This window comes from Salvelinus alpinus, chromosome 11, assembly GCF_045679555.1.
Source record: "Salvelinus alpinus chromosome 11, SLU_Salpinus.1, whole genome shotgun sequence".
Classification (NCBI taxonomy): Eukaryota; Metazoa; Chordata; class Actinopteri; order Salmoniformes; family Salmonidae; genus Salvelinus; species Salvelinus alpinus.
In genome coordinates, this window is record NC_092096.1 from 39,921,555 (window position 1) to 39,932,637 (window position 11,083).

At 42.8% G+C, this 11,083-nt stretch overlaps 1 protein-coding gene across 6 annotated transcripts; it reads right to left on the minus strand.

Moving 5' to 3' along the window:
- Window positions 1–2,179: 2,179 nt before the first annotated feature.
- On the minus strand, window positions 2,180–11,075 carry LOC139534134 (putative nuclease HARBI1). 6 transcript variants are annotated; one of them, XM_071332947.1, is made up of 12 exons: window positions 8,534–11,075; window positions 5,401–8,108; window positions 5,037–5,107; window positions 4,773–4,949; window positions 4,621–4,682; window positions 4,452–4,538; window positions 4,081–4,364; window positions 3,966–4,001; window positions 3,313–3,867; window positions 3,128–3,243; window positions 2,920–3,031; window positions 2,180–2,825 (listed from the first exon to the last, which is right to left on the minus strand). In XM_071332947.1, exons 9-12 carry the CDS (start codon window positions 3,782–3,784, stop codon window positions 2,455–2,457), a joined length of 1,071 nt encoding a protein of 356 aa, XP_071189048.1. In that variant the 5' UTR covers window positions 3,785–3,867; window positions 3,966–4,001; window positions 4,081–4,364; window positions 4,452–4,538; window positions 4,621–4,682; window positions 4,773–4,949; window positions 5,037–5,107; window positions 5,401–8,108; window positions 8,534–11,075; the 3' UTR covers window positions 2,180–2,454. The 6 variants fall into 6 exon arrangements, with proteins under 6 accessions (XP_071189048.1, XP_071189047.1, XP_071189046.1 ...); XM_071332951.1 differs by lacking the exon at window positions 3,128–3,243 and having other exon boundaries at window positions 2,185–2,825; window positions 4,081–4,254; window positions 4,323–4,364; XM_071332946.1 differs by having other exon boundaries at window positions 3,966–4,364.
- Window positions 11,076–11,083: the final 8 nt, after the last annotated feature.

Sequence of the window (11,083 nt, forward strand, 5' to 3'; positions counted from 1 at the left end):
AGACCCACTGTTATTATTTAAACATTTGTGATCATTAATTTCAATGATTTTGGATAAAAAATGATTTTTAGATGATGTTGCTATCATTAGATAATTTACAGTTTCCCATAGACTATAAGGCTATATATAAAATGATAGAATATTAGGGCCACAGAGGGGAAAAAAACACAAGTCATAATATTGTAACCAGTTGTTTTAAAGGAGGACAGTTGTTAAAATGACAGATGTGGGGCATTTCGTGAAATTGTACTTCAGTATGGTTTCATAAACAAAGACATGCTGATGTGCCAGAATATTAAGTATCACATTGTCATAAGTATCAAAACTGTAAAAACAATATGTAGCTTTTCTGCAGAAAGAACCAGCCTCATAAATTTATGACTTTATCCTTTTTCTTCAGTGTGGCCCTAGTACTCTGTCATATAAACAAATACACATTCCATATGAATATAAAAACACAATGTGTAACATTATGTTCCTTTATTGAATAAGGACAAAACAAAGCAGGTAAACCATCAGCTCCTTTCGAAACTGAAGTCACAGTGACTCTACAAGATGGAAAGCACAGAATCCAAGCATATTATACAAAATGATACATACAGTGAGGGAAAAAAGTATTTGATCCCCTGCTGATTTTGTACGTTTGCCCACTGACAAAGAAATGATCAGTCTGTAATTTTAATGGTAGGTTTATTTGAACAGTGAGAGACAGAATATCAACAAAAATATCCAGAAAAACGCATGTCAAAAATGTTATAAATTGATTTGCATTTTAATGAGGGAAATAAGTATTTGACCCCCTCTGCAAAACATTACTTAGTACGTGGTGGCAAAACCCTTGTTGGCAATCACAGAGGTCAGATGTTTCTTGTAGTTGGCCACCAGGTTTGCACACATCTCAGGAGGGATTTTGTCCCACTCCTCTTTGCAGATCTTCTTCAAGTCATTAAGGTTTCGAGGCTGACATTTGGCAACTCGAACCTTCAGCTCCCTCCACAGATTTTCTATGGGATTAAGGTCTGGAGACTGGCTAGGCCACTCCAGGACCTTAATGTGCTTTTTCTTGAGCCACTCCTTTGTTGCCTTGGCCGTGTGTTTTGGGTCATTGTCGTGCTGGAATACCCATCCACGACACATTTTCAATACCCTGGCTGAGGGAAGGAGGTTTTCACCCAAGATTTGACGGTACATGGCCCTGTCCATCGTCCCTTTGATGCGGTGAAGTTGTCCTGTCCCCTTAGCAGAAAAACACCCCCAAAGCATAATGTTTCCACCTCCATGTTTGACAGTGAGGATGGTTTCTTGGGGTCATAGGCAGCATTCCTCCTCCTCCAAACACGGCAAGTTGAGTTGATGCCAAAGAACTCCATTTTGGTCTCGTCTGACCACAACACGTTCACCCAGTTGTCCTCTGAATCATTCAGATGTTCATTGGCAAACTTCAGACGGGCATGTATATGTGCTTTCTTGAGCAGGGGGACCTTGCGGACGCTGCAGGATTTCAGTCCTTCACGGTGTAGTGTGTTACCAATTGTTTTCTTGGTGACTATGGTCCCAGCTGCCTTGAGATCATTGACAAGATCCTCCTGTGTAGTTCTGGGCTGATTCCTCACCGTTCTCATGATCATTGCAACTCCACGAGGTGAGATCTTGCATGGAGTCCCAGGCCGAGGGAGTTTGACAGTTATTTTGTGTTTCTTCCATTTGCGAATAATCGCACCAACTGTTGTCACCTTCTCACCAAGCTGCTTGGCAATGGTCTTGTAGCCCATTCCAGCCTTGTGTAGATCTACAATCTTGTCCCTGACATCCTTGGAGAGCTCTTTGGTCTTGGCCATGGTGGAGAGTTTGGAATCTGATTGATTGATTGCTTCTGTGGACAGGTGTCTTTTATACAGGTAACAAACTGAGATTAGGAGCACTCCCTTTAACAGTGTGCTCCTAATCTCAGCTCGTTACCTATATGAAAGACACCTGGGAGCCAGAAATCTTTCTGATTGAGAGGGGGTCAAATACTTATTTCCCTCATTAAAATGCAAATCAATTTATAACATTTTTGACATGCGTTTTTCTGGATATTTTTGTGGTTATTCTGTCTCTCACTGTTCAAATAAACCTACCATTAAAAGTATAGACTGATCAATTCTTTGTCAGTGGGTAAACGTACAAAATCAGCAGGGGATCAAATACTTTTTTCCCTCACTGTACACATTCAAAGGTCTGTATATAACACACCCTGCATGTCTGCACACTAAAATAAATGCAGGACAAATCCATACACATCAACTGAACAGACAAATGAATGGATGCAGTAGCCTCCCTGCAGCCTTGTATTACACACAGTATACCGCACAAACATCATAAGAGGCCAAATTCGTCAAAAAACGAACCCAAAAAAAACCAAATTCCTCTGCCACCGCAGGACATATTTAACCAAAATTGAAAGCACACATACTAACTAAAATAATTCAACACATATTGGTCCCTCAGCAGCCGACCACTGTCGTCATCAGGGAAGATTGCCGGATTGTCCCAGTCCATGGCTGGTGGCACTCTGGGGGCCCTCTCCTTCCTCAGGCAGGCCACATTGTGGAGGACAGCACAAGCCACAGTAATATCACATGCCCTAACAGGGCTGACCCTTAATTTGTGAAGGCAGTGAAAGCGTGCCTTCAGGAGGCCAAAGGTCATTTCAACTCTGGCCCTGGTCCTGGCATGGGCATGGTTGTAGGCCTGCTGTGCTTCCTGGGGGTCTGTGAAAGGTGTCAGGAGAAAAGGCTGGCAGCCATACCCCCTGTCTCCCAGCAACACACCAGAGAATTCACCTGTCAACACAAAATCTCATCATTACTACCTCATAAACACAGTGATATTCTTGACACAGCCATGATGGTTATAAATAGGGGTTGTGTGGCTTACCTTGTGATAGGCACTGATAGATTTCAGAGGCCCGAAAGATTCTGGAGTCATGGACTGAGCCAGGCCATTTTGCCACAACATTGCTGATCACACAGTCAGCATTGCAGACCATCTGAAATCATAAGATGAGGAATATTACACCAATCAATGCACATCACTGGCAATGCAGAGTGTTCGTCAATGGACAATATCAAAAAGTTATGTTCACCTGAACATTAATGCTGTGAAAGGATTTCCTATTCACAAAATCGGCCTCATGGGCACCTGAGGGGGCTTTTATCCTTATGTGTGTGCAGTCCACTGCACCAATGACATTGGGGAAACCTGTCACACAAAGTAATGAGTATCCTACTATGTGTTAACAGTTGTCCTGTAATTTGTAGATCCTCTTACCTGCAATCCTATAGAACTCCTCTTTGATGTCACAGAGTCTTCTGTGGCCAGGGAAGGAGATGAAGACATCTGCTAATGCTTTGATAGCCAGACACACACTCCTTATTGTGCGGCAAATTGTGGCCTTGTTCAGCTGTTCTGCATCCCCCACTGAGTACAGGAAGGCTCCACTAGCAAAAAAGCGCAAGGCCACACAAACCATTTGCTCCACACTCAGTGCATGGCTCCGTGCAGTGCGGTGCTTAATCCTGGGACCCAGTAGTCTGCATAGATACCTGATGCCATCTGCAGAAAACCTGTATCTTTCATATAGATGGTCATCAGGGAAGGCCAGTGGGTCCAACCGGTCCCTGAAGACCCTTTCTCGCCTGAAGGCTCTCCTCAGCACAAGTGCTTCTTCATCCACCACATCTCGCACGAATGGGCATGCCATTGTCAGAGCAGAAAGGAACACACAATTTTGGGCCTTCATATAGGCTAGTGGCCACACCTGGTGCTGGGGGGGTGGGCAAAAGAGGGCGATGCCTTATAACGATGACTTGGTTGTACTGATTGCTGGGAAAATAAAAAAAACCTTAGAAAGATGCCACCGTCCTGTGTGCTCACAATAAGAGCTCATATGTCATGGCTCACTTGACTTTACGAGAATATACCTAATTTTTATTTTGAGCTGTGTCATCTTCTTGGAGCTGGGGGAGGAAAGAAAAATAATGATTAATACATTTGTGTTACAGTTAGCATACAGTGTACATTGAAGGCATATCTCACCTCCCTCTCAAGTTTTTTTATTTCAAGGTCCAGTTTCCTAATTGTCCTCTTTTTTATTTCGGACTCCAGTGCAAGATTTTCCATCTTTTTCTTCTTGTACTGAATGTCTATGTCTGCCAGTTCTATTTGGCGCCGGAGGTGGTTGCCATACAACTTTCTGATAGCTTGTGAGCTCTGTGAACACAATACAATTAGCGCAGCTGGAATTTGGCAGGATGTGGTGTCCTTTTATTAATACGCACTATGTTGCCAGGCTGGTTTTCCCACTGTATAGCATCTGGGTCCTGTAAAAGAAATTAGATTTTTTGATTTTGATGAGGACTCCTCACCATTGTAGAGTAAATAGTACTTTCACAGTCTTAACATGATACCTCATGCCTTCTGGAATCCAGAGAGATGGTCTCCTCCTCATCATCGTCTCTATCATGTGCTGTTGCTGCTGCACTGGGGCCTTCACCCTATCACATTTAATCGGATTCATATTGAAGCTAGTAGACAAGACATGCCAGGCCTACAGTATGCCTTTGATGGAGTACTCACTGGATCAGCATCGTCTGGTGCTTGTGCTGGTGGCTCTAACAGGAACACAGTGCTGCCAGACACTGCAAGGCAATAGGTAAACCAAAGTCAGACAGTCCAAATTGATTCAATATGAATGTGGTTGTATCCCATGTAGAGATGGAAGGACATACCTTGAATGAAGCGGGTGGCATCTTGGGAGGAACCTATGCTCGTCTCTTTCCCCCCAGGGATCCCCTCTAAGACGGGCCTGCCTTTATTTAGCTCCAAGGCCATGTCCTCTGCTGGGGTAAGGTCAGCCTTTGGTGACCCACCACCCGTGCCTTGTCTGTGGGTATTCTTTTTCACTGCTAAAACAGTACAGACAATGTGTGAGCAGGCACCTTCTGGGTACAATATATGCTTGTGCTTTGTTAAATATTAGTCAGGGACCATACCATTCTGCAGAATGTTCTTGTATTTGATTTTGACCTGCTGCCATGTCCGTTTTGGCCCGTTCATGTTTAATCTACACACACACACACACACACACACACACATTTAATGGAGTCACACTGCAAAAAATGACTTGGTATTTTTGTCTTGTTTTCAGTAAAAATATCAAAAAATTTATCATAGCTTTATACAGTGTGATGGAGTTACTTTACACAATTTCACTCATATCTGCAGTCCATTTCAATTAAAAATTTAACCGTTTCATAATTACAGTACAACTGCATTTTTGGAGATGTGAATTAAATATTTGAATTGTAATTGTGATGTTTCAGCGGAGCGGTGAGTGTGTAATTGTGCACTACTTACGCATTCAGGCGGTCTGCAATACTTTGCCACGCTTTTTCTCTTTGCTTTATCACTGTGGCGGTGTTGCCTTTCTTCTTAATTATATCTTTTACCTCCTCGTATGCCTCCATGAGGATTTGTGCTTCCGACCGGGAAAAGTACGCGGCTCTAGTTGCCATGGTAAATCAGTTAATCTGTGATCTGTGGCGGGGTCTATTTGAGTGAGCCGTGAGCGCGCACCTATCCAGGATTGGTTTCACCTGGCTTAATGAATCCGTGTCTGCTCATCCTGGCTTGGTCTTTGTGCAACCAATTAAGCCTGGACGCACATGTTTTGGCTTCATTGAGCTCAGCTGAGTCATTTATCCCGGATGTCTTAATTCTACTTTTGTGCAACAGGCCCCAGGACAGGCTTCATCCCTGCAGGTCATCAGTGTCAGGGCAGTCTTGACTTTTGCGGCATTCACGTGCTAGTCGGAACTAGGAAACTCTGACATTGCCAACTTGCTAAGGTTGTAGTTATAGACATGTCACGTTCAACCAGTTAAGTCAGAAATGTCAGAATGTCCTAGTTCCCGAGTAGCATGTGAAGCTCTTATCAAGTGGACCCCTGAATGATTGGACCAGTTTAATAAATATCAAATCAGAGAGCAGAAACCACAGAAAATGCCTTCAAGCCTCTACTACAACTTATATTTAACAATCCTTTGGCAATGGTCAGTCAGTAGGAAGCTCAATCCTGCTTCTGGCTGACTGTTTGTAGGTGTCCGGGTGAAGTTACAATTAGCATCAGGGTCCTATATGAGTGCAATAGGTGAAACTATTCCTGATTTCCACTCTGGGCTAAGTAGAGGGTATTCAGTGGAGCCTGTATTTTTTCATTGACACCCTTACAAAAAAAGACTGCTGTCAGAGTGCAGTGTAACTGCAGTACACTGAAGTATAACTGCAGTTAGAGTCCATTATAACTGCAATATGTTGCAAATACTGCATCCAAAAGAACAGTGTTTTAGAGCTTTTTGCTCTAAACTCCACTCGCCGTGTTTGGAGGAATAGAAGGATGAGTACAACCCCAAGAATACCATCCCAACCGTGAAGCATGGAGGTGGAAACATCATTCTTTGGGGATGCTTTTCTGCAAAGGGGACAGGACGACTGCACCGTATTGAGGGGAGGATGGATGGGGCCATGTATCGCGAGATCTTGACCAACAACCTCCTTCCCTCAGTAAGAGCATTGAAGATGGGTCGTGGCTCGGTCTTCCAGCATGACAACGACCCGAAACACACAGCCAGGGCAACTAAGGAGTGGCTCCGTAAGAAGCATCTCAAGGTCCTGGAGTGGCCTAGCCAGTCTCCAGACCTGAACCCAATAGAAAATCTTTGGAGGGAGCCGAAAGTCCGTATTGCCCAGCGACAGCCCCGAAACCTGAAGGATCTGGAGAAGGTCTGTATGGAGGAGTGGGCCAAAATCCCTGCTGCAGTGTGTGCAAACCTGGTCAAGAACTACAGGAAACGTATGATCTCTGTAATTGCAAACTAAGGTTTCTGTACCAAATATTCAGTTCTGCTTTTCTGATGTATCAAATACTTATGTCATGCAATAAAATGCAAATTAATTACTTAAAAATCATACAATGTGATTTTCTGGATTTTTGTTTTAGATTCCTTCTCTCACAGTTGAAGTGTACCTATGATAAAAATTACAGACCTCTACATGCTTTGTAAGTAGGAAAACCTGCAAAATTGTCAGTGTATCAAATACTTGTTCTCCCCACTGTATATACTGTATGTTACAGGAGAAGGTCAATTTGGGAAATATATACGTTCCCCTTAACAAATTTGAAACAGGAAAGGAGCCAGCATATATTACAAGTTAAATCAGTTGACAGACGGTGAGCTGGTATGGGTCGTATCAGGACAACTTATCTGGGAAACAAATAACACAAAATGATTCAAGGGACCTTATATAGACAGGTGTGCGCCTTTCCAAATCATGTCCAATCAATTGAATTTACCACAGGTGGACTCCAATCAAGTTGTAGAAACATCTCAAGGATGATCAATGCAAACAGGATGCCACTGAGCTCAATTTCGAGTCTCATATTAAAGGGTCTGAATACTTTTGTTAATAAGGTATTTCTGTTTTTGCTTTGTCATTATGGGATATTGTGTGTAGATTGATGAGGAGAAACATGAATTTAATACATTTTAGAATAAGGCTGTAACGTAACAAAATGTGGAAAAAGTCAAGGGGTCTGAATACTTTCCGAATGCACTGTAGACCCCAGACCCGATGACCATCAAACAGGACCCGACCTGGACCCAAGGAAAAAGTGAGAATTTCAGGTTTGGGTGGACCCGTGAAGACCACTAGTCTGGACTACTGCGGTTCTAGTACGTCCAGAACTCCGTTGCCAGGGTCCTCTCACACACCAGACCCTCAGAACACATCACCCCCACTTTGCACTACCTTCACTGGCTCCCAGTCAAATTCTGCATTACCTACAAGATCTTAGTCCTCACCTACAAGGCCCTCCATACCCTTGCAACTCATACCTCTCCGACCTCCTCCATACACACACGCCTTCCCGCTGTCTCCGCTCCCCTGACTCAGGACTACTCACCATCCCTAAAACAAGAATGGGTGACTGGGCATTCAGTACCGCTGCACCCAAATTCTGGAACTCTCTTCCCCCAAGCCACCCACAACTCTGACTCCATCACCACCTTCAAAAGCAGACAAACATTCCACCTGTTCAGTCTGGCTAAGTAAAGAAATAAAAACAACAGTAAAGACAGTGAAAAACAGTAGCGAGGCTATAAAAGTAGCGAGGCTACATACAGACACCGGTTAGTCAGGCTGATTGACGTCGTATGTACATGTAGATATGGTTAAAGTGACTATGCATATATGATGAACAGAGAGTAGCAGTAGCGTAAAAAGGGTTGGCGGGTGGCGTGACACAATGCAGATAGCCCGGTTAGCCAATGTGCAGGAGCACTGGTTGGTCGGGACAATTGAGGTAGTATGTACATGAATGTATAGTTAAAGTGACTATGCATATATGATAAACAGAGAGTAGCAGCAGCGTAAAAGAGGGGTTGGGGGGGGGGGCACACAATGCAAATAGTCCGGGTAGCCATTTGATTACCTGTTCAGGAGTCTTATGGCTTAGGGGTAAAAACTGTTGAGAATACTTTTTGTCCTAGACTTGGCAAATCCGGTACCGCTTGCCATGCGGTAGTAGAGAGAACAGTCTATGACTGAGGTGGCTGGGGTCTTTGACAATTTTTAGGGCCTTCCTCTTCCTGTAGAGGTCCTGAACCTCTTCCTGTAGAGGTCCTGGTCTATAGACCTTCCTGTAGAGGTCCTGGCAGGCAGCTTAGCCCCAGTGATGTACTGGGCCGTACGCACTACACTCTGTAGTGCCTTGCGGTCAGAGGCCGAGCAATTGCCGCACCAGGCAGTGATGCAACCGGTCAGGATGCTCTCGATGTTGCAGCTGTAGAACCTTTTGAGGATCTCAGGACCCATGCCAAATCTTTTTAGTTTCCTGAGGGGGAATAGGCTTTGTCGTGCCCTCTTCATGACTGTCTTGGTGTGTTTGGACCATGATAGTTTGTTGGTGATGTGGACACCAAGGAACTTGAAGCTCTCAACCTGCTCCACTACAGCCCCGTCGATGAGAATGGGGGCGTGCTCAGTCCTCCTTTTCCTGTAGTCCACAATCATCTCCTTAGTCTTGGTTACGTTGAGGGATAGGTTGTTATTCTGGCACCACCAGAGTTTAGCCCTAGCTTAAAATAAGTAGCTTTTATTTATATTTTAATTTCAAATTAGCAGTCTCACTTAAACCCTCATATCCGCCGCCCCGTTTGACCTAGAGACTTAAAACTTTGTATGTATGTGTTTTCTTCATACTGAACAAATTTACCTCAAAGACCCATAAGGTCCGTCAGGATATATTCTCCTACATCTTGGACATTTTTTGAAAACCTTTGAACCATATAACACAAAATTCCAGTCCAAATAACCCCAAATTCGGTATGTAGGCCCACTTAAGAGACTGGTTAAGAGATGGCTATTGATAAAATCAGGAAATCAGACTTTGTGTCCATTTAAATCCACTCCACAATGGCCTGTCAACTTGAAACTTTTTAGGGTCATCAAAGACATGAATCATGTTACGTTTGGCATTGATATCTTATAAAAAAGGAATCTATTAATAATTAACTTTGACTATGTGACACTAAGTAATCAAACAAAATCTTCTTCTCATGGACTAAAAGGCAGATTCACTCCAAATGTGGTCTTTCGACTCATCACAATAGTCCCTAAACAGTTTGAGAAAATAACATTGATGCATTCAAAGATGGCCACACTATAGCAGTGGATACGCTAATATGCAAAACATTCTTGCTCCTATGTTTCTTCTTATGAACCATGGGACCAAATGACACCAAATTTGGAATGTAAGCCCATGGTACATGGTTTGAGTAAAGCTAAGGGATTGGTAAAAAGATGGCAGAGTTATTGACAAATCACAGATTTCACGTGTCCATTTAAACCACTGTCAATTCACTTAATCTGAAACTTGTCATTATCACGGACGTCCCAAAAATGAGATGACTCACTGAATTTGGTATTAATATTTTTTTTAAATAACAAGGAAACTAATCATTCTGTGCATATGTAACGCTAATGCTCAAAATCTGCAATCATCTTTTTCTCATGAACCATACGTCAGATTCACTCCCGATTTTGTATTTAGACTCATTACATCAGTCGAATTAGTTGCTGCATTCATAGTCGGTCACGCTACAGCACTAGATGGCATATCACACCAGGGCTAGAAGAACTAAACCGATGGACATGGGGCAATGAAATTTGGTATGTAAACCTCATGTATACATCTCTTAGAAGCTGTGCGAATATAAAGTCATTGCAACCTTAGACGGCTGCACCAGACCAATTGGTGGCACTAGTGGCGCCATAGGATACTAGAGTAATACTATTGATCAGGTGGACTTGGTCTAATGCAAATGAATGTTAGATTTCAATTATGCAGACACACAATGTGAAATATCATTATTAGTAGATCTGTATAATCACATATTGTTGCCCTAGTATGTGGTCTGAACATAGTGAAATGTGGATATTGTATTTTTGGAAATGTAGAAACCGGAAGTCCTGCCGGTTGCGCAGTCAACGTATTACAGCCGAGTGTATTGACACATTTTGGAACACTAATGTGGAGTGTACCAACAGACTTAAATCATTTACACAAACAAATATTTACACTAAAGGCTGAAAATATTTAACTTACCCTTAACATAAACCATTAGTCAAATTGACCCCAGAATTGGCATATAAACAATACATTATTAATGATAAAGAATGACTACCTGCTGCACTCAAAGATAACCAACCTACAGCACTAGACTAAACTTCACTTGCGTCATTCAGAGATAAACTTGGTAATACTTTCACTGATTCAGAGGGGTTGGGTTAAATGCGGAAGACATTTCATTTGAAGGCATTCAGTTGTACAACTGACTGGTACCCCACCCTTTCCCTTATTGCACATAAAGGAAGATTATCATGTAGAAACAGAGTGCTTGCTTTATAATCCAACCGATCTTGTTTCCTTTCTGTCACGCTGGGAACCCTGTTCATTGCTGTTCACAGCTAATATTCGTTT

Excerpts from the sequence above, each read along its gene's own strand:
- LOC139534134 (XM_071332947.1), bottom strand. The coding sequence starts at position 3,784 with ATGAAGGCCCAAAATTGTGTGTTCCTTTCTGCTCTGACAATGGCATGC. Across the intron at positions 3,032-3,127 it reads TTCACAGCATTAATGTTCAG|ATGGTCTGCAATGCTGACTG; the intron begins GTGAACATAACT and ends TTATGATTTCAG. Across the intron at positions 2,826-2,919 it reads CTATCAGTGCCTATCACAAG|GTGAATTCTCTGGTGTGTTG; the intron begins GTAAGCCACACA and ends TTGTGTTGACAG.